This window comes from Meles meles, chromosome 10 (genome assembly GCF_922984935.1).
Source record: "Meles meles chromosome 10, mMelMel3.1 paternal haplotype, whole genome shotgun sequence".
Taxonomy (NCBI): Eukaryota; Metazoa; Chordata; class Mammalia; order Carnivora; family Mustelidae; genus Meles; species Meles meles.
Window position 1 is genome coordinate 45,089,969 of NC_060075.1, and position 18,271 is coordinate 45,108,239.

An 18,271-nucleotide genomic window follows, 5' to 3' on the forward strand; every position below is an offset into this window, starting at 1 on the left:
CTCAGGTCATCATCTCAGGGTCCTGGGATCGAGCCCCACATCAGGCTCTCTCCTCAGCAGGGAGCCTGCTTCCCGCCTCTTTCTGCCTGCCTCTCTGCCTACTTGTGATCCCTCTGTTAAATAAATAAAAAAAATCTTATAAAATAAAATAAAATAAAATAAAATAAAATAAAATAAAATAAAATGCAGTATGAGGGACTTTGGTTCATCTTAAGAGTGGCTTCCCAGGGTAAGTAGCCAAAGATGTACAAAATCTTGGGTCTCTGGAGGCCAGTGTGCCTCTGATGCAGTGTTAAAAGTTCTTAGGGTCTGTGGCTGCCCAGGACAGCTCGGGAAAACACTGGACCTCTATGTGATTGTTAGACTTGGGGAATGTCAGCCCTTCGGAGGAAAAAAATGAAGTTCCTTCATCCATCTCCATAAACCGGTGCATAGAACCTGTAACAAAATGAGAAAAATTAAGACGAATTAAATTAGTACAACTCAAACAGTTAATTATTTGATTTAAAGGGTTCTCCTTTCCTCTGACCCTATGCTCTTCCCATGTTTTGGTATTAAAATGTCTCTGTATAAGGTGATAATGGTAAGATAATTTAGTAGTCCTTACTTGGCAAAAGAAGAAATGCCAAAACTTTCTGGCCACATTGGGAAGTCGGGGTGGTGGGAGGTATTGGACTTCTACTAGAGATCACTCTAAAAAAGAAATTCCAGGTGTTCAGGTGAATAAATATGAAAGGCAAATTTTAAAAGCTGCTAGAAGATTATATAGAATATCATGACCTTGAGGTAGAGTAGGGTTTCTTAAATAAGACACAAGAACATATAATTTCCTCTAATCGTAAGAGGAAAGATAGATTTAACTATATTAAGAATTCTAGTCATCAAAACATATCATAAAGAATGAAGACAAGACAGAATGAGGTATTTGTAACATACATAATTGACAGAGAAGTAATATCCAGAATACATACATATATATACATACAAAAACTTGCAAAACATTTAAGCAAGTAAGAAACAGACAACCTCATAGATAAATGGGTAAGAGACGGGAACAGGCATTTCACAAAAGTAGAAATATATATGGTTAATAAATAGATGAAAAAGTACTCAACCTTATTAGTACTCAGGAAAATGCAAATTAAAAACTACAATGAAATAGCATTTCACACCCACCAGATCGGCTAAAATTTAAATTTCTTGTGATACCAAAGCACTGGAGACACTGAAAAAATATTCAGCAGTTTCACTCTCACATTTATACCCTGGAGAGACAGGTGCAAGTGCCCTGGGACATGCAAGCCAGAACAGAGTAGCACCGCTGCTCCCATCAGGCCTGAACAGGAAACAGTCAAGTCTACCTATGGCAGACTTGATGAACTGTGGGACAGTGGCACAATGGCATGGTATTATAAAACACTGAAAGAGAAAAATCCCTCAAAAAACAAAATTAACAAAGAAAGACCTAATACAAAGGGTTGATTCTATTTATGCAAGTTCAAAAATAAACAAAAAATAAACTATGCTGTTTGGGATACATACATAGGAAGGAGGGGGTAAAATTATAAAGAAATGATTATCTCGAGAGTTCAAAACACTTCTGGAGGAGGAAGAATCATTACTGGGGAGACATGGACTGGGATTTTTTTTAGGTGCTAATACACGGTTTCTTATGTGGCTCATGGTTACATGAATGGTCGCTTTAGTTTTATTTTACTGTATGTCCTTTAATCTTTTCTGTACGTGTATTTCACTTGAGTTGCCTTTCTCTTTTTTAAAAAAAGTGTTTTACTAATAGCAAATCTCCAAGCCTGGGAGCACCTATTCAGGTAGTACTCGATATATGCCGACTCCTAGTGTTTCGGAAAGGACTCAGAGTAGCCCCAGGGAGACTTTAAGGGAGAGAGGCTGGAGCTGGGCCTTCAACTGTGGGTTCTCTCAATAATGCTTCTCTGACAAATAGGGGGGTGGGAAAGTGATACACAGTGAAGGTTTCAGTTGGCTGGGGGGCTTGCGGAGGCTAGGGGAGCAGTGGAGAAGCTAACAGAGGACGGGTTACCATGTTCTAGGCTCTGCGTGCCTCACTTAGGAATCTGGCCTTCATTCCATAGACAGTAAGTAGACACTGAAGGTTACCATGGAACAATTAAAAATTCCATCATGTTTTAGGTCTCTGGGTATGGAGGGAGGACTGGCAACAGGGAAACCAGTTAAGGGTCAGACACAACACACTGGGAATGTGGAAGCAGAGTTGGGAGGAGATGGGACTGAGACATAGGACTCTGGAAGAACAGTGAGAACTTAGTGAGAGAGTAACTGACTTTTCCAAAAACTGCTCTTCTGTCCTTTTCTATTCTAAGCTAACTCGAGGGGTACAAAGAGGAACTCAAGATAGATGCTGCACAAGGACAAATAGCTGAATCATGGAAGGTAAGAGGAGGACTAGCAGACATCCTTGATGCCGAGGGCCTGACCTTAGTCTTTAAATTCCCTACAACTACTGAAGAGAAATGCCTGGGCAGGAAGCAGCAAGAAAAGGACAGGACGGCAGTCATAACCCAAACCAGAACGAGCAGTCTAACGAACCCCAACATAATCATCACCTGGCTTCAACAATGATCAGTATTTCATCATGTGGCTTTCGTCATTCTCCCACAGTTCCAGTCCACATCTGTGTGCTCCAGGAGTGTGGCTGGGTCCAGTGAAAGATAAAACACATACATTGAAATGATCTGAATCTTGGTTCTTGTGTTGTGTGGGGACCTCTGCAGTTCCAGATGCGGGTGTTCGCCAGAAGAGCAAAGAGCATGACCATTCTGATCTCTGGTGCCAGCTATTCCCTAGCTTCAGACTCCAGAATCACACAAAGTGTGTTTACCTGCGATTCCCTAACCTTGTGGAGATGAAGCCCAAGCAGAGAAGACGTCCGTGAAGGGTTGTTCCTCGGAAAAAAAAAAAAAAAAAAAAACTGGCTCCACGACATAGTTGTTCTAGATGTTACCAGATTAAATAACTGCCACTCCCATCCTATCAGAGTAAAGAACAGGCAGTTGTGACCTCGGAGGTGAGGGGGAACTGTCCGCCTCAGCACCGCAGAGCCTGACGCCAGGTGACAGAGGTCCTTGGAAAAGGGGAGATGTCGGCAGTGCCCAGCTCCACTGTCCCCAAATACCTCATCATCTCTGGGGTGCTAATGGTCCATGTCAGAGAATACTGGGACCTTAAACTTAACCCCACACTCAAGGAAGTGCACCTTTCCCCGGGGGCAAAGAAAATTGTCTGCTTCTGTGAAGTGTGTCACAAAGCTCCTCCTTTGTAGAACAGCTGTAGGAAAATCACAGTACATGGAAATAAATATGAAAATATGCCAGGAGCCCTCAGCAGAAATGCCAAGGGCTATTCTGAAGCTTACCAGTCCAGGTGGGAAAACAAGCTGCTCTTGACAATGTTCTATTCCCCCTGGGGGTTTCTGTCATGAGCGTGGGATGAGGTATTATCACGTGACCAATCATGCAATAATAAAAAGCATACTTTGTGCACTTAGCATTCCAGAGAAACTAAGGGGTTCTTCCCACAGGGGCCATCACCTTAAAAACAGAGGCACCACCATAAGCAGTATTAAAATGAGCTATTTTAAATGAGCAACGAGTCCTCTGGTTCAGTCTGTGTGCTGGTTTCTTACATAAAGCTGGCACTGCTGGCCACCCGAGAAGCAGGCCAGAGACCACACTGACAATATGAAGTGCACTTCTAGAAAGACAGGCCAAGTCCGACTGTATGCAGGACAAACAGGATAATTTTATTCTTATTTTTCCTTAAAATAAAGATACAGTAGAAGTTTTACAATTCACTATGATTAGACGTGATTTATAATTTTAACATTTTTTTTAAACAAATGACAACAGAAACAAAGAACTAGTACAAATTATAAAACTACTGGAGCAAAGAGGAACTATTTTTCCGATCAAAACATGTGCCACAGCTAAACCTCCTCAGAAAACTTTCTAAGATTTCTTAGCTAAACTTTCTTAGAGAGGGTTTGTGGGAAGCCTTTAATCTCAAATGTTTAACTGTTTTTGTGACCACTAAATGCCTTCACCAACTTGTTAATCAAAGGCTTCCTAAACTTAGGAACCAATGACCAAGTGGCCTGAAACACATAAATCTTGCTCCCGTTTTTTCCAGCTATAAATTATTAGTATTTCAAGAAAACAAATATTTTCTAAGCACAGAAGCTTTCTAAAAAAAACTTCAATTACCTTTTCTGGCTCAGTACCTGACTGAAATGTTCAGATGTTTATATTGCACACGAAAAAATTTGAGCAGCATACTATGTGTATGTGAGAAGCTGATGAAAAATAAGACTGGAAAAAACCCCCTAAATTGTATCCCATTTACATGATTTAAATATATAGTTTCTATATCTTTAATTAATATAAGTAAAAAGGTAAACTTCAGAACAGCACAGAAATACAAATCATTAGAGTTTTACAAAATATACTCAACCCCTCTACGTGCACAATCGTTTAATTCTGGAGTTATCACACAAGGGAGGAGCTAATTTCTTCCCCTTCGTAGGAAAGCAGGAAGTCATGTGTACAAAGTTATTTATATGAAAAGAATAAAGATCCACATTCCTTTTCTTTGTCCTTGACAAATATTTATGGAATGTTAGAAATTATGACAAAACAATTCCAATGTCATGAAGTCCAAAGACCTGGAATGAAAAACTCCTAGTGGCATGCTGTGTCGCGTGGAAGGACAATCATCTTCTAGAAGCTGGGACTGCGTTCCCTGTCAGCCTCAGAGGCTACCACTGATTTGGATGGAAAGGCCGCAAATGCTGTGCCACCTCTGGTCAAAGAATCAGAGCATGCAAATGCTGATGTCATTTCAAGAGTCCCAACAAACTGCCCAATGAAACGTGGGTGATATTTAGCAGCTACCTTTCTAAAAGGCTACTTCCCCAAACTGCTGACACAGATAAAAGTTCATGCGGTTCAAGATCAGCTCACTGCCCCTCACAGAGCTGACTGCTTCCCAAATCATCATGAGGCCCGGGGGGGGGGGGGGGGGGGAACACTGGCTGGCTGTAACTTCCACAAAACAAAGAAAGAATAAAACCTGACTGTCAGGTAGATAATGTTATAGCTTCATTTTAAAACCTGTAGTTAGTAGATTAAAATTCTAACTTCTTTGTAAAAGAATTCTTATAACCTTTAGCACATTAAATACTACTTTCAAAATACCTTCATTCAGATTTTAAGGAACTTGTTTCTTAGCCTTGCAACTTCTAACTTGTCTCCCTTCTAATATGCTTTCTCCTTGCCTTTCTAAAGTAAATTATTCTTAAAAGAAAAAAAAAAAAGCAATGCTTAATATAGAACTCAGAAAGCAAGATAAGGTTGAGGAAATCACGTCATATGCTCTGGTTCGCTGCCCGTGTATATTTCTGCTGTTTCTTAGAGCAAAAAGTAGATGAGGATTGTTTTAGAGCCTGGGTGCTAGCACATCACCGGTGGATCTGGGGACAGGCTATTCACCCTGGTTACGAGAGTCAAATGCATACTCAAGATAACTATGCCTCACTCTGACATGCAAATTTTTCTATTCATTTAGCCCACGACAGGCGGCTGGTAGCCTTAACTCTTCTCCTTCCCTATGTAAACTATCATTACAATGCCTTAGTAGGAACTAAATAATGCCAGGGACTTATTGCCAGCACTCCTTTAATTTACCTAGATGGCAGTGAGGCCACCAGCAAGCTATAGATGCAGTCCCTGTGCCTGGCACACCCTGGAAAAGCCTGGCTGACCCTAACTCCCTCAGGCCTACTTACAAATGCTCAATTCTTCGACAGAAAAGCACTGGAGCAAGTATGGCCCAACAAAACATCCACCTTTACTACTGAGATGTCCAAAGACGGCCCAAGGTTGGCTCCCATCGCTCAAAGAGCCAAGGAGGCTAGAGCCTCTGGGGCTGGCCACTTAGCTGACACCTGGAATCCAAGGGACAAGCACAAAGGCTCATGCGACAAAGGGCCAGGCTTCCTAACATCAAGTGTGCTGGCTGCCCCCAGGTCCCTGCCAACAACATATTAGCTTATGCTCCCTGAAAACTCCAATGCCTCCTAGAACCTGAAGGAAATATGGTTCAGTCTTTTGACTACTTCTCCAACAAAAGTTCTATCTTTTGAGATATTCAATTTATGTTGAAAGCCAGTTAAATAACCACCTTAAAGAGTTGAACTCTTAACCAGAAACATTAACAGAAAGTTCATTAAAAGTATATATAAAAATGGCGAACAAGTGATCCTAAAGTAAAGTTAAACTACTTTTATTTCAGTGGGGTATCAAAATGTGGACTGGCCTGCTTCTGAACAGTGAGAAATGGGAGTTTGCCCTAAGCCCTCACACCATCCAAACTGGAGGATGGACCAGTAATGTGCTGGCTTACCTGTCACGGTGCTCTCAGTTCTGTGAACTTTGGGCAGGTGAGAGGTAACAACTGCACACCAACACCAACTACACAACCACACTATGACACTCCAAATAATGATGTGGCCACATGAAACAAGATGTTAGAATGAATTCTTTAAGTGCAACACTGATTAAAGTACCTTTTAAGGTTTTGTTTGGTATTACTTTCTTCTCTTCAAATAATATTTCCTGAGAAGGCTGTTTCCCAGCAGAAGTGGAATTAAGAGAGTTCTCACCATAAGCCTTTTCATTGATGATCACTGAATTTGAGTTGTCTCAAATTGAAATACACTTTCAGGTTTGCTGGACTTGCATTAAAACACAAATTGGAAAATTTAGAGATATTTAGAATTATGTCCCTATGTCCATTCCACATGCCCTAGAAAAATTTACTTCTTAAGTAAACACTTAATTTTTTAAAAAGATTTTATTTTTCTAAGTAGGCTACACATCCAATGTGGGCTTGAACTCATGACCCTGAGATGAAGAGTCACATGATCAACTGAGCCAGCCAGGCGCCCCATTCTTAAGGGATAAATCAAATATAATCAAGTGTTCTCCTTAATTAAATGTTTTCCCAATACTCTATCATATGTAGCTCATACTCACAATGTATTTTCCAAGTGTCCTTTGTTACTGAACAAGCAGTTTGTCCCCTGTTAAGTACTCCCTGAGAACACCCATCCAAAGTCCCCTTGAAAAGCAAATGAGAGCTGAGCACAGCAGATACAGGACGTCCAGTTGTGTAAAAATCTTCAGTAGACAGCACACATGCGCATGTATCTAAAGTGAGACCAGAGGTCCTTTGTAAAAACCGGGGCTGTGTTTTTCTTCTCTTGCCTCTTGGTTTTCTAAATGTGAGCACAGATGAGATTTCTACTCAGTATTTATGGATCATCTTGTTTTTCTTTTATAAATACTTTTATAAGGGGGTAGGATTGATTACAGAAGGATTTTCCATCAGGGAGTGGGAAGGCCAAATGCCTTGAAAAGCTGTATGAAGAATAAGACTAAGAAAAAAACCTGTACATCTGTAAACACCCATGGAAAACGGTTCAAAAGAAGAAACAGAAGGCACAAACTGTGGGTTAAAAAATGCTTGTAGAAGACTGCAACATAACTAGGGTTGACAGAACTAACACCAAGGTCTTCCAGAGTCTCGCTGTAAATACACTCATGTTAACCTGCTTGAACACCATTGCAACCGGCACCATGCTCTTTCTCTGCACACCCACCTGCACAGTTGGGAAGAGGAAGAAAGCACAGTGACACTCCTTGACGCTTCAGAGCAAGTGTTTAGGACTGGGAAAGAATAAATTAAAAACATGAAACAAAACACTCCATCCTCAGAACTACCACCTCTGGTTTTTGTGTTTCTGGGAGGAAGTGAACTGATAAATATATTTTGTGGGCAGAAAACCAACCAACAAACAAAAAATCATCATATAACTCAGCAAAGTAATAACAAAGGGCTGGATTGTATGGCCCCTTAACTTTATAAGCACATTTTAGGGCCAACTTGAGAGAAATCAGAATAGTAATATAACTTAATTTTAGCACATATAAATGACAGTGGCCATCTGGATATTCAAACAGGAAAAGAGAACAAAATTTACAAAGTAAAAACTTGTCTAAAGTAAACAAACGTATACTATCAGAACTGAAAATTCATTAGAAGTTTCACTGTGTTTTAATCAGGCTCAGACTGAAACAAAAGTAGTCAATTTAAACCCCAACCTGGAAAGCCATCCCTGCTATGGCTGCGATTTCATCTTTCCAGCATCCTGCGACAGTCAATTAGACAGAGGACAACCGTCCCTGTAAACAGTTCGACGTCCTGGTCCCCTGCTATGGACCTGTGGCCGATGAAGAGAACAGTCTGGGAGCAGCAGACAGACGGAAGACATTTAAACCTAAGGAAGCAACAGCAGCCTCTGGACGCCGTGCTCAGGGCTTCCCGTCGGGGGGCTCAGTGAGACTCTGGGGGGCGGGACTGGTGAAAGTAGAAAGCCACGAAGACATAGCTGTCTTCGCACTGGAAAAAGCTCCTCCAACTGACTGGCCTGGATGGAGAAGAGGGGAAAAACAAAAGGAAAAAAGTCTTCACTTTTGTTAATAGACAGTGAAAGATCAATGCTAATCAACGAATGTTAATTTACTGTAACATCAATATGTTAATAGTTGCTAAAATACCATTTAAATTACTAGTTTCAAAACAATCCCTGTCTATGATGGTCTAGAAGGAAACTGGGTAACTTCGGGAAAAGAGCCTCCTCCCCTAACCATTCTGAAGGTGGTCAGCCGACTCTTCCCTTAATACCTCCCATGCTAGGCCAGTGGTTCTCAACCCTGGCTGTGCATCAGAACCAGTTGGGAGAGCCGAGAAAGAACTATGTGCTCTCAGTAGCATAAATCCAAGTTGATAACTAATAACCACCTACACAGGGAACAGTGGTTATATGCTACTTAAAGGAACTGTGCTTTTGTCATCTGAAACGATACTGCAATAAATGAAGATGTCAACTGCTCTATCTGCCTCAGGTTGGTTTTGTTTTAAAAAACCTTATCTCCAGGGGCGCCTGGGTGGTTCAGTGGGTTAAGCCGCTGCCTTCAGCTCAGGTCATGATCTCGGGTCCTGGGATCGAGTCCCGCATCGGGCTCTCTGCTCGGCAGGGAGTCTGCTTCCCTCTCTCTCTGCCTGCCTCTCTGTCTACCTGTGATCTCTCTCTGTCAAATAAATAAATAAAATCTTAAAAAAAAAAAAAAAAACCTTATCTCCAGGGGCGCCTGGGTGGCTCAGTGGGTTAAGCCTCTGCCTTTGGCTCAGGTCATGATCCCAGGGTCCTGTGATCGAGCCCCGCATCGGGTTCCCTGCTCAGTGGTGAGCCTGCATCTCCTTCTCCCTCTGCCTGCCACTCTGCCTACTCATGTTATCTCTCTGTCAAATAAATAAATAAAATATTAAAAACAAAAACAAAAACAAAAAACACCTTATCTCCAAAGCTGATGCTTTAATTATTTAAGTTGAATCACATATTCCCACTATTCTTAGAGAGAGGGAGTGTGGAAGAGAACTGGCCTTAGAACGTAAACAGCAGGAGCATCACTAAAAATAAAGTAATGACTGACATCTTAAAACGAAGTTTTAAGACACTTAAAACGAAGGAGAATTTTTCCTTTAAAAAAATAAGAAATCAGAAATTAAACGCATAATATTGTATGGAAATAAATGCTTACATATTAGATTCCATTCCCTTTAATGAAACGAACCCACTGATGGAGCTATGTGCTGTGTGTCATTTAAAGGGACGGGTCTATTGAGTACATATGTAATTCACTCACCCTGTCTATCTCCAGATACGCAGAATGTTAGAGCTAGGAGGCCTGCACAGAGATCCCCGAGGTCCAAGGCTTTTGAACTGTGATCAGTAAGGGTTAGTCAACCTCTCCCAGAAGCTAAGGAAGGAGATGGCTCCTATTTTTACATATTGATATGACAAAGCAAATGTGGCAAAATGTAAATAACTGGCAAATCTGAGATAACTGGGAGCTCCTTATACACTGCTGCACCATATAAGTTTGAAATTATGTAAAAAAAAAAAGTTAAAAATATAGAAAAGGAGTAAGACTTTTTTTTTAGAACGGATATGGAACAAACTTTAAATTATTTTAACTGAAGAAAGCTAGATGCAGAAGAATGCATACAATAATAGCAGGATACCATTTGTCTGGCTTCGGTTGTCAGGGTAATACCGGCCGCATTAAAAGAACTGGGAGGGATGCCTGGGTGGCTCAGCCAGTTTAAGTGGCTGCCTTTGGCTCAGGTCATGATCCTAATGTCCTGGGATCGAGTCCTACATTGATCCTTGCTTACTGGGGAGCCTGCTTCTCCATCTGCCTGCCACTCCCCATGCTTGTATGCATGCGCACACATTAAATAAATTTTGATTAAAATAAATAAATAAATAAATGAACTGTGTAAAATTGGTAGTATTCCTTTAATATTTGATAAAATTCATAAGTGACGACATCTTTGCCTGGATTAAATTAAAAAACCTGTGGCATGATTTTTAATTCGATTTATTTAAGAGATATAGGGCTATTTAAATTTTTGATTACTTATTGAATCAGTTTTGGCAATTTGAGTCTTTCAAAGAACTTGCATATTTCATCTAAATTGTCAAAAATTGTTCACAGTATTCCCTATAATCCTTTTAATTTCTGTAAGATATATAGTGATGTCCCCTTTTTCACTCCCAACACTGGTAATTTGTATCTTTTCTTATTAGTCTATAAAGGTTTTATTAATACTGTTAATGTTTTTAAAAATGACCTGTTAGTTCACTGATTTCCTTTATTTTATGGTAATACCTTAGAAGAGAGCATTCCTAATGCCTACATTATTATGGTGCTCTACTACTTATAAAAAATTGCAGGAGGGGCGCCTGGGTGGCTCAGTGGATTAAGCCGCTGCCTTCGGCTCAGGTCATGATCTCAGGGTCCTGGGATCGAGCCCCGCATCAGGCTCTCTACTCCGTGGGGAGCCTGCTTCCTCCTCTCTCTCTGCCTGCCTCTCTGCCTACTTGTGATCTCTCTCTGTCAAATAAATAAATAAAATCTTTAAAAAAAAAAAAAATTGCAGGAAATGTTGAATCCTTGTAAACACATCAGAACACATCAGAAAATTGGTATCTCCATCAGGTGTGGCAAAATTTGCTGAACTCTGATATTATCTGATGTCATAAGAATTTTCAGGAATAAGGTGAAAACGAAACCTTTGTATTCAACCATCTTGTATTATTATATGATACAAAGATCTCTACAACTTTATGATTTTATCAATGACACGCTGAGTACAGAGAAGAGATGTCTTACAATTCTAATCTGTTTCTGTCTAAAGGCATATCTTACCAACAGCTTTTCCCGTTTGTACAACATTTCGGCTGGTTGTGACCATGACGTTTCCAATTTTTTTGCCGCGTTCACTGTTTTGAACAGAACTAAGTAAAGCAAAGAAGTTTTAGGTGTATTACAAAAATTTACAAATACCACACCCTATAACCACCCCCAAAACTGGATTATTGAGAAAAGAAGCTAAATTACTTATCATGTATCAATTAATTTAGTAACCTTAGGGACGTAAACTTCCAGAAAATACTAAAATAACATGCAGACAAACCAAAAAAAGGCCATAAGGATGCATGGTTAATTCTCCCTACAGTTATGACTTGCTAAAGTTACTTCACCGGAATAAAAATGGCAAATTCTGTTATTAGTTCACACCATTCTCTATGAAACAGCAGTGTTTTCACTCTGAAACATACACACTGCTGAGCTAGAGAATGTTATGCACATATTTGGTTACTATTTGAAGCACAAGTCTATCAAGTGGAGAAAAACAATTCCTAATTAGCAATGAAACACATGGCATAAACTCAGACATAAAAATTTTCCTAGTTTTTTTTCCTAAATACTCACTGTGAGAATCTTAACTTCATGTCTGACACGGAGTACTGGCCTTGAAAAGGATGGCTGTAAAACAAAGTTTGAGACTATTAGACTATGAATTTTACGAATAAAGCTGCAAACAATGCTGTCACAAGGAAGCATCAGTAAACCTTGCAGGGGTGACTCAGCTGGGTGGGGGTGTTCTGCACATGACAGCAGGAAATGGGGCTTTGAGCACAGATCATTACTCACAGTCCTGGGAGCCTCTTTGAGCTTATTTCCTCCCTTGTAATATAGGTGGGTATTTTTTTTTTTTGGAGTGGGGGGGTGAGAAAGAGGTTTGTGTTAATGCTACACTAATGTTCCGATTTATTTGGTCTGGGGCTGGACTTAAGCATCAGTGTTTTTAAAAAGCTCCCCAGGATAGTCAGGGTTAGTCACTACCTTAGGCCACAACCATGGACTGTACCTTGATTCTGGCCGTCTTATAAATGCTTGCTATTGGTCATCTGGAGATTTATGTACATCAGTAAAATCTGTACTTTCTGGGGTGCCTGGGTGGCTCAGTGGGTTAAGCCTCTGCCTTCGGCTAGGGTCATGATCTCAGGGTTCTGGGATCGAGCCCCGCATCGGGCTCTCTGCTCAGCAGGGAGCCTGCTTCCCCCTACCTCCCTTTCTGCCTGCCTGTCTGCTTGTAATCTGTCAAATAAATAAATAAAATCTTAAAAAAAAAATATGTACTTCCTATCTGGAAAGCAACTAAAAATTTAGGTCTTAAAAATGTACAAAAGAGGGGCACCTGGGTGGCTCAGTGGGTTAAAGTCTCTGCCTTCGGCTCAGGTCATTATCCCAGGGTCCTGAGATAGAGCCCCGCATCAGGCTCTCTGCTCAGCAGGGATCCTGCTTCCTCCTCTCTCTGCCTACATCTCCACTTACTTGTGATCTGTCAAATGAATAAATAAAATCTCTTAAAAAAAAAAATGCACAAAAGAGGTGGGTGGCGCCTGGGTAGCTCAGATATTTCAGCGTCTGCCTCTGGCTCAGATCATGATCCCAGTGTCCTGGGATCAAGCCCTCAGGGAGCCCACTTCTCCCTCACCCTTTACTGTTCCCCCTGCTTGTGCTCTCTGCTCTGTCAAATAAATCTTAAAAAAAAAAAAAAAAAAAGAAGTACAAAAGGGAAGAAAGGAAGAAGTGTATGTGTGCATATATATACATATACACACACACATATATATGTATATGTGTGTGTTTGTGTGTGTGTATAAAAAATCAGGCAACTTGACCAAAGCTGTACTGGAAAAGGAGTCAATAAATATCCACATTCTTATTTCACCCTGAGAGGTCTCTCTCAATGTCTAACAAAGACAATGACCCTAATGAAATCTATAGCTACACTTACAAAAACACCAAAATGCTATTCATGGCTTTTCAAAAGACAATAAATTTCCTTATTGGCCATATTAAGCATATGGGATACAATTATTTTTTCTGGATTCCTGACTCACAGGCTGACAGAACTGAGAGGACTTAATCAGCATTTCTTCATATTCCTGGGAAGCCCTGCCTCAAGGATGAAGCATACGGGTTGTTCACTAAGTTAGAGGACTGCCTCTCTCCTCTTCTGAAGCTGGACAAAGGGTTTCATAGATCTCAAATCTTACAATTACTTTGGAATACGTCCAAGTTATATCCCCTGACAACAACTGAAGACTAGCATTTCTTGTTTTTAATTTGGTAAAAATAATGAAAAACTGCTCTTGTATCTGCATAATTTCCTTACCTATATATATCAGGTCTTTCTTCAGCTTTTTCTTCAATCTAAATAACCCCAATTTATTTACACATGTTTAAAAGTACAGTTTTATGTCCTTTAAAACCCATTCCAGCTAAGCCTCTTACAGATCGGCATTAAAATGTGACCAGGTTATCAGTACAGAACATTGGGGAAAGAGACCTTCCAGGCTGCACTGTGAACGATAGAGGTGGACCGTCAGTCGCTACTCCCCGCCCTGCCTCCCCCTCCTGCCCCATCACAGTGAGGGCCACCAGGCAAACAAACTCACATCTGCTTTTCTTCATCATTCTTTAAAACACAAACCTTGTGGTTAGTGAGGGAGAATACTTTGAACTCTAAGCTCTTTCATTTAATACTATTAAGATTTTTTTTGCCTTTTAATCCTCTCTGTTTTTACGACATTCAAATGCCAAGAGAGGTTTCTGTTATAGCCCAGTGTGAGGATTAAATTCACCAAAATTGTTGCTGAACCCGGTCATTTTTCTTGATAGATGATATAAAGTTTAACAGACACGTTCTTTAAAACCCGGCTATATTTCATCCCTGCAGATGCTTCCCTAAGTTACTTATGACATAAATATCTGGATTCTGTGTGGGGAGAGGGAACAGTCTTTATAGAACCACTTAAATCATATCCCCAGTCTAGCTAAGTTAACCCCAGCTCCTAAATAATAATCAGGACAAAGCTGATTTTTGTCCAACTCTTACCAAGAGGTATAAGTTTAAAATACAAAGGAAAACATTCAGTGTATACTTATATCACTAAAAAAAATCATTTTAATCATGTAATTTAGAAAATAAGTCCCTGGGATGTACAGTAGTTCCCCCTTAACTGCAGAGGACACATTCTGAGACCCCAATGAATGTCTGAAACCACAGACAGTACTGAACCCTATATGTTTTTTCCTATATATACATACCTACAGTAAAGTTTAATTTATAAATTAGGCAAAGCAAGAGATTAACAACAGTAATGAATGATAACATACAACAATAACAGCAATACTCTATAATAAGTTATGTGAACGTAGTCTTTTTCTCTCTCTCGGAAAATAGTTCTTACTGCACTGTACTCACCCTTCCTCTTCTTGTGATGATGTGGGATGGTAAAATGCCTAGTGATGAGATGAAGGGAGGTGAAGGGCATTTACTGTGATGTAGCGTTAGGTTACTACCAACCTTCTAATGACACGTCACAAAAAGGATCATTTGCTTCAGGATTGTGGTTGACCCCGAGCAACTGAAACCATGAAGAAGGGAAGGGATACTACGTACACATTCTATCAATGGAGAGATCTCCTTAGATTCTACTCTGTTCCATTCAAACAAGGTAACATTGCTTCATAATAGCCCCACTTCACAGCATGTTTAAATGTCTTTTATGCCTATATGGATAAAAGTCTGTCAACATTCATTATTCTGACAGGTATTAAATTTTGCTGGTTTTAGAATCTGAGTTGGAAACTAAGTTTGACCACGCATCTAGGAATTCAAGTATCAACTTTAGTCTTTTCACACTTCATGTTTTAAAATAACCTCTCAGGGACACCTGGGTGGCTCAGTTGGTTAAGCCACTGCCTTCGGCTCAGGTCATGATCCTGGGGTCCTGGGATCGAGTCCCGCATCGGGCTCCTTGCTCGGCGGGGAGCCTGCTTCCTCCTCTCTCTCTGCCTGCCTCTCTGCCTGCTTGTGTGTACTCTCTCTCTGACAAATAAATAAAATCTTAAAAAAAAAAAAAAAATAATAAAATAAAATAACCTCTCAGTCTCAACCAATGGTATTTCCTTCAAGGGTTCTATCTTGTTTGACCATTCTGCTAAAGCACAGATCCAGGGAAAGGGAGAGAACTATCATGTACTGAGCATCACCATGTGCCAGACTTCCTCTTCTGAATTATGCCAAGAGCTGGGAGAAATGTTAATCCTTCCAAAAATGTCTTGAGCTTTTTGTGTAAGAAGTAAGAATAGGGAAGCAGTTTTCAGCTGCTTCTCTGTATTTGGGATTTTATAATCTACTTAAGGAGATTTTTGGAGATATTCACGTTGTCATCAAAGTTAAGATATGATCTTTATACTGGGGCATACTTCGTAAATCAACTATGTTATGTACTATCAATCCTCAGAGGATGTGCTTACTTCGGATTTATTTCTGTAAGTGCCGGATGCTTGTTGCTGTTCCACACCCTGTAGTTGTGAGTATTCTTCCAAGCTGTAACAAAGGTTGTCCCATAGTCCGATATTATCTTTTCATTATCTGTCAAGTAAATATTTGAAAGTTCAGCCAGTCTGTAGCCAGTCAGGGATATGAAGACTCATAACCAAAATGGGTAAAGGAATGGTTTTATGCCCCCCACCCCCATGCTTTTTGGGGGAGATAGCCTACCAGATATCAGGAAACTTGGGTCTAGTTCCAGAAATCCTGTTAAGAAGCTATGTGGCCTTTGGCAAGTCACTTAATCACTCAGAACTTCATTTTCCTAACCAGAAAATAAGAGGGTTGAGCCAGATATATTCTAAGGTTCCTTACAATTCCAAAATATTTCCATGTTCTCCTTACCGAGGTTTGGAGGCATAGTATTATTTATCAAATGAAAACTGCAGACTGGGCAGTGAGTAAATGTATTGATGTATACACATATGGAGTAGGCAATAAGAGCACCTTTCTATCTTTCCACAAATGTTATATTTCTTTAAAAAAAAATCAGAATGGGGGCGCCTGGGTGGCTCAGTGGATTAAGCCGCTGCCTTCGGCTCAGGTCATGATCTCAGGGTCCTGGGATCGAGCCCCGCATCGGGTTCTCCGCTCCTCAGGGAGCCTGCTTCCTCCTCTCTCTCTGCCTGCCTCTCTGACAACTTGTGATCTCTCTCTCTGTCAAATAAATAAATAAAATCTTTAAAAAAAAAAAAAAGAGTATGTATTCAACAAATTAAAAAAAAAAAAATCAGAATGCATACATTAACTGGTTCTTTGAGTCACTCTTTTTTCTTCCTTGAATTTTTTCTTACTATTTGGTGAAACTCACCCTTTAATCTCCATGCATTTCACTGTCAAAATACTTAAGAAACAAAGGAATTTTCATATTTAATGTTGAAAACTTTTCGGCTTTTTTCATTATCATGGGGAAGCTTTAATGCAGAGCACTTCTGCTTGGAAGAGTAGAAAAGGTTTGGAGAACAGATTCAAATGGCTTTTGCTTCATATACTAACTGTAAGTTGCTTGCTTTGAAGGTGAAACAGGACTTTTGTTGCTGGGAAAGGAAGAGGATACACAGGATTCCAAATGCAACATTAAGGAACTACTTTTAAGAACATATTCCTCAAAGAGCTCCCTGGGCTGAATCTCCTTTAGAACAGCAGCATGGGCCTGAGCCAGATTATATGAGTTTGATTTACAGCTCAGCCTCCACCAGAGGGATGAGTAAGCTACTTAACCTTACTGTGCCTCAATGCCTCTCCTGTAAAATGAAGAGGACATGGTCTCTACCTCTCTACTTCCAGAATTGTTGCTAAAGATGAAATGAGTTAGTAGAAATAAAGTGCTCAAAACAAAACAGGTCCCTGCACATATGCCAAAAAGGAAAAAAAAAAAAAAAAAAGCCTAGTTACTGTTATTACTCAGCATTTAGAGCTACCTAGGCAATTATGTTTAAAAAAGTAAATTACTCATGAAGCTAACATGACTGGTGGAGACTGGGGTTTCCTTCTTAGATTACTGAATGATTCTGAACTAGAGCATTTAATCTTGGTATCTCAGCTGTTACATCTGTAGAAGAGGCAGATATTTAAAAATATCCTATTAACAAATAAGGAGTTGCTCCAGAGCTTTCCTTTACAGATGAAGCACACACCCAAAGCCTTGATTTCAAATGCCACACACACTTCATGAAGAACTAACCTGGGAGGGCACAGCACTGATGGGACAGTGTGAACACACTGCTACTGTCGAATTACGTGCTTATAGACGGCTACAATGGTAAATTTTAGGTTATGCGTATTTCATCACATTTTTAATAACTTCCTCCAAATAGTGGTTAATTGAAAAAAAAGGAAAACCAAAAGCTCAACAATTTAACAACAACAACAACCATCACCTAAGTATTTGCTACATGTCCACAGTGGTAGGCAACCATGTGCAAAAGCTCACTGTAGAGCTTCATTTTCTCTTTTTAGTATAGATTTCTTTCCCTATGGAAATGAAATGGTTTTAATACAGGAGTAGGTCTATCTTTACCTGCTCTATTTTAACTATTTAATAGGAATAGGATTTCTTAGAATGGAAAATCTGAAGGTTTAATCACTCGGAATGTGATTTCCAGCAATTTCTTTCATATTTCTTTTCTCCCTTTACATATCTTAAAAACATGTAAGCAATGTTTATAAACAGCCCCCAGATACTGACACATCCTTCCTTCCACATGGTCCTTGGGAACACTAAGCAGCCATGTAAAAGTGACCTGCATTTACTGTCTTGATAGTTTTTCTTTGTAACAGAAACATAAACATAAGTTTCAAAAAATATTTGGAATGGGATCCATTTTTGTAAAAG

At 39.9% G+C, this 18,271-nt stretch overlaps 1 protein-coding gene across 2 annotated transcripts in view; it reads right to left on the reverse strand.

The window, feature by feature from the left end:
* Nucleotides 1–7,040: 7,040 nt before the first annotated feature.
* The window catches only part of AVL9 (AVL9 cell migration associated), a 59,585-nt gene continuing 48,354 nt past the window's right edge, over nucleotides 7,041–18,271 (reverse strand). The window contains exons 13-16 of one of the 2 annotated variants that reach the window (XM_046020737.1): nucleotides 15,861–15,978; nucleotides 11,958–12,011; nucleotides 11,391–11,479; nucleotides 7,041–7,330 (exon numbers count right to left, since the gene is read on the reverse strand). In XM_046020737.1, coding sequence (XP_045876693.1) covers nucleotides 7,263–7,330; nucleotides 11,391–11,479; nucleotides 11,958–12,011; nucleotides 15,861–15,978 — 329 coding nt within the window. In that variant the 3' untranslated portion in view covers nucleotides 7,041–7,262. Of the gene's footprint in view, nucleotides 8,543–11,390; nucleotides 11,480–11,957; nucleotides 12,012–15,860; nucleotides 15,979–18,271 lie in introns of both variants that reach the window. The other variant, XM_046020736.1, reaches the window with a different exon arrangement.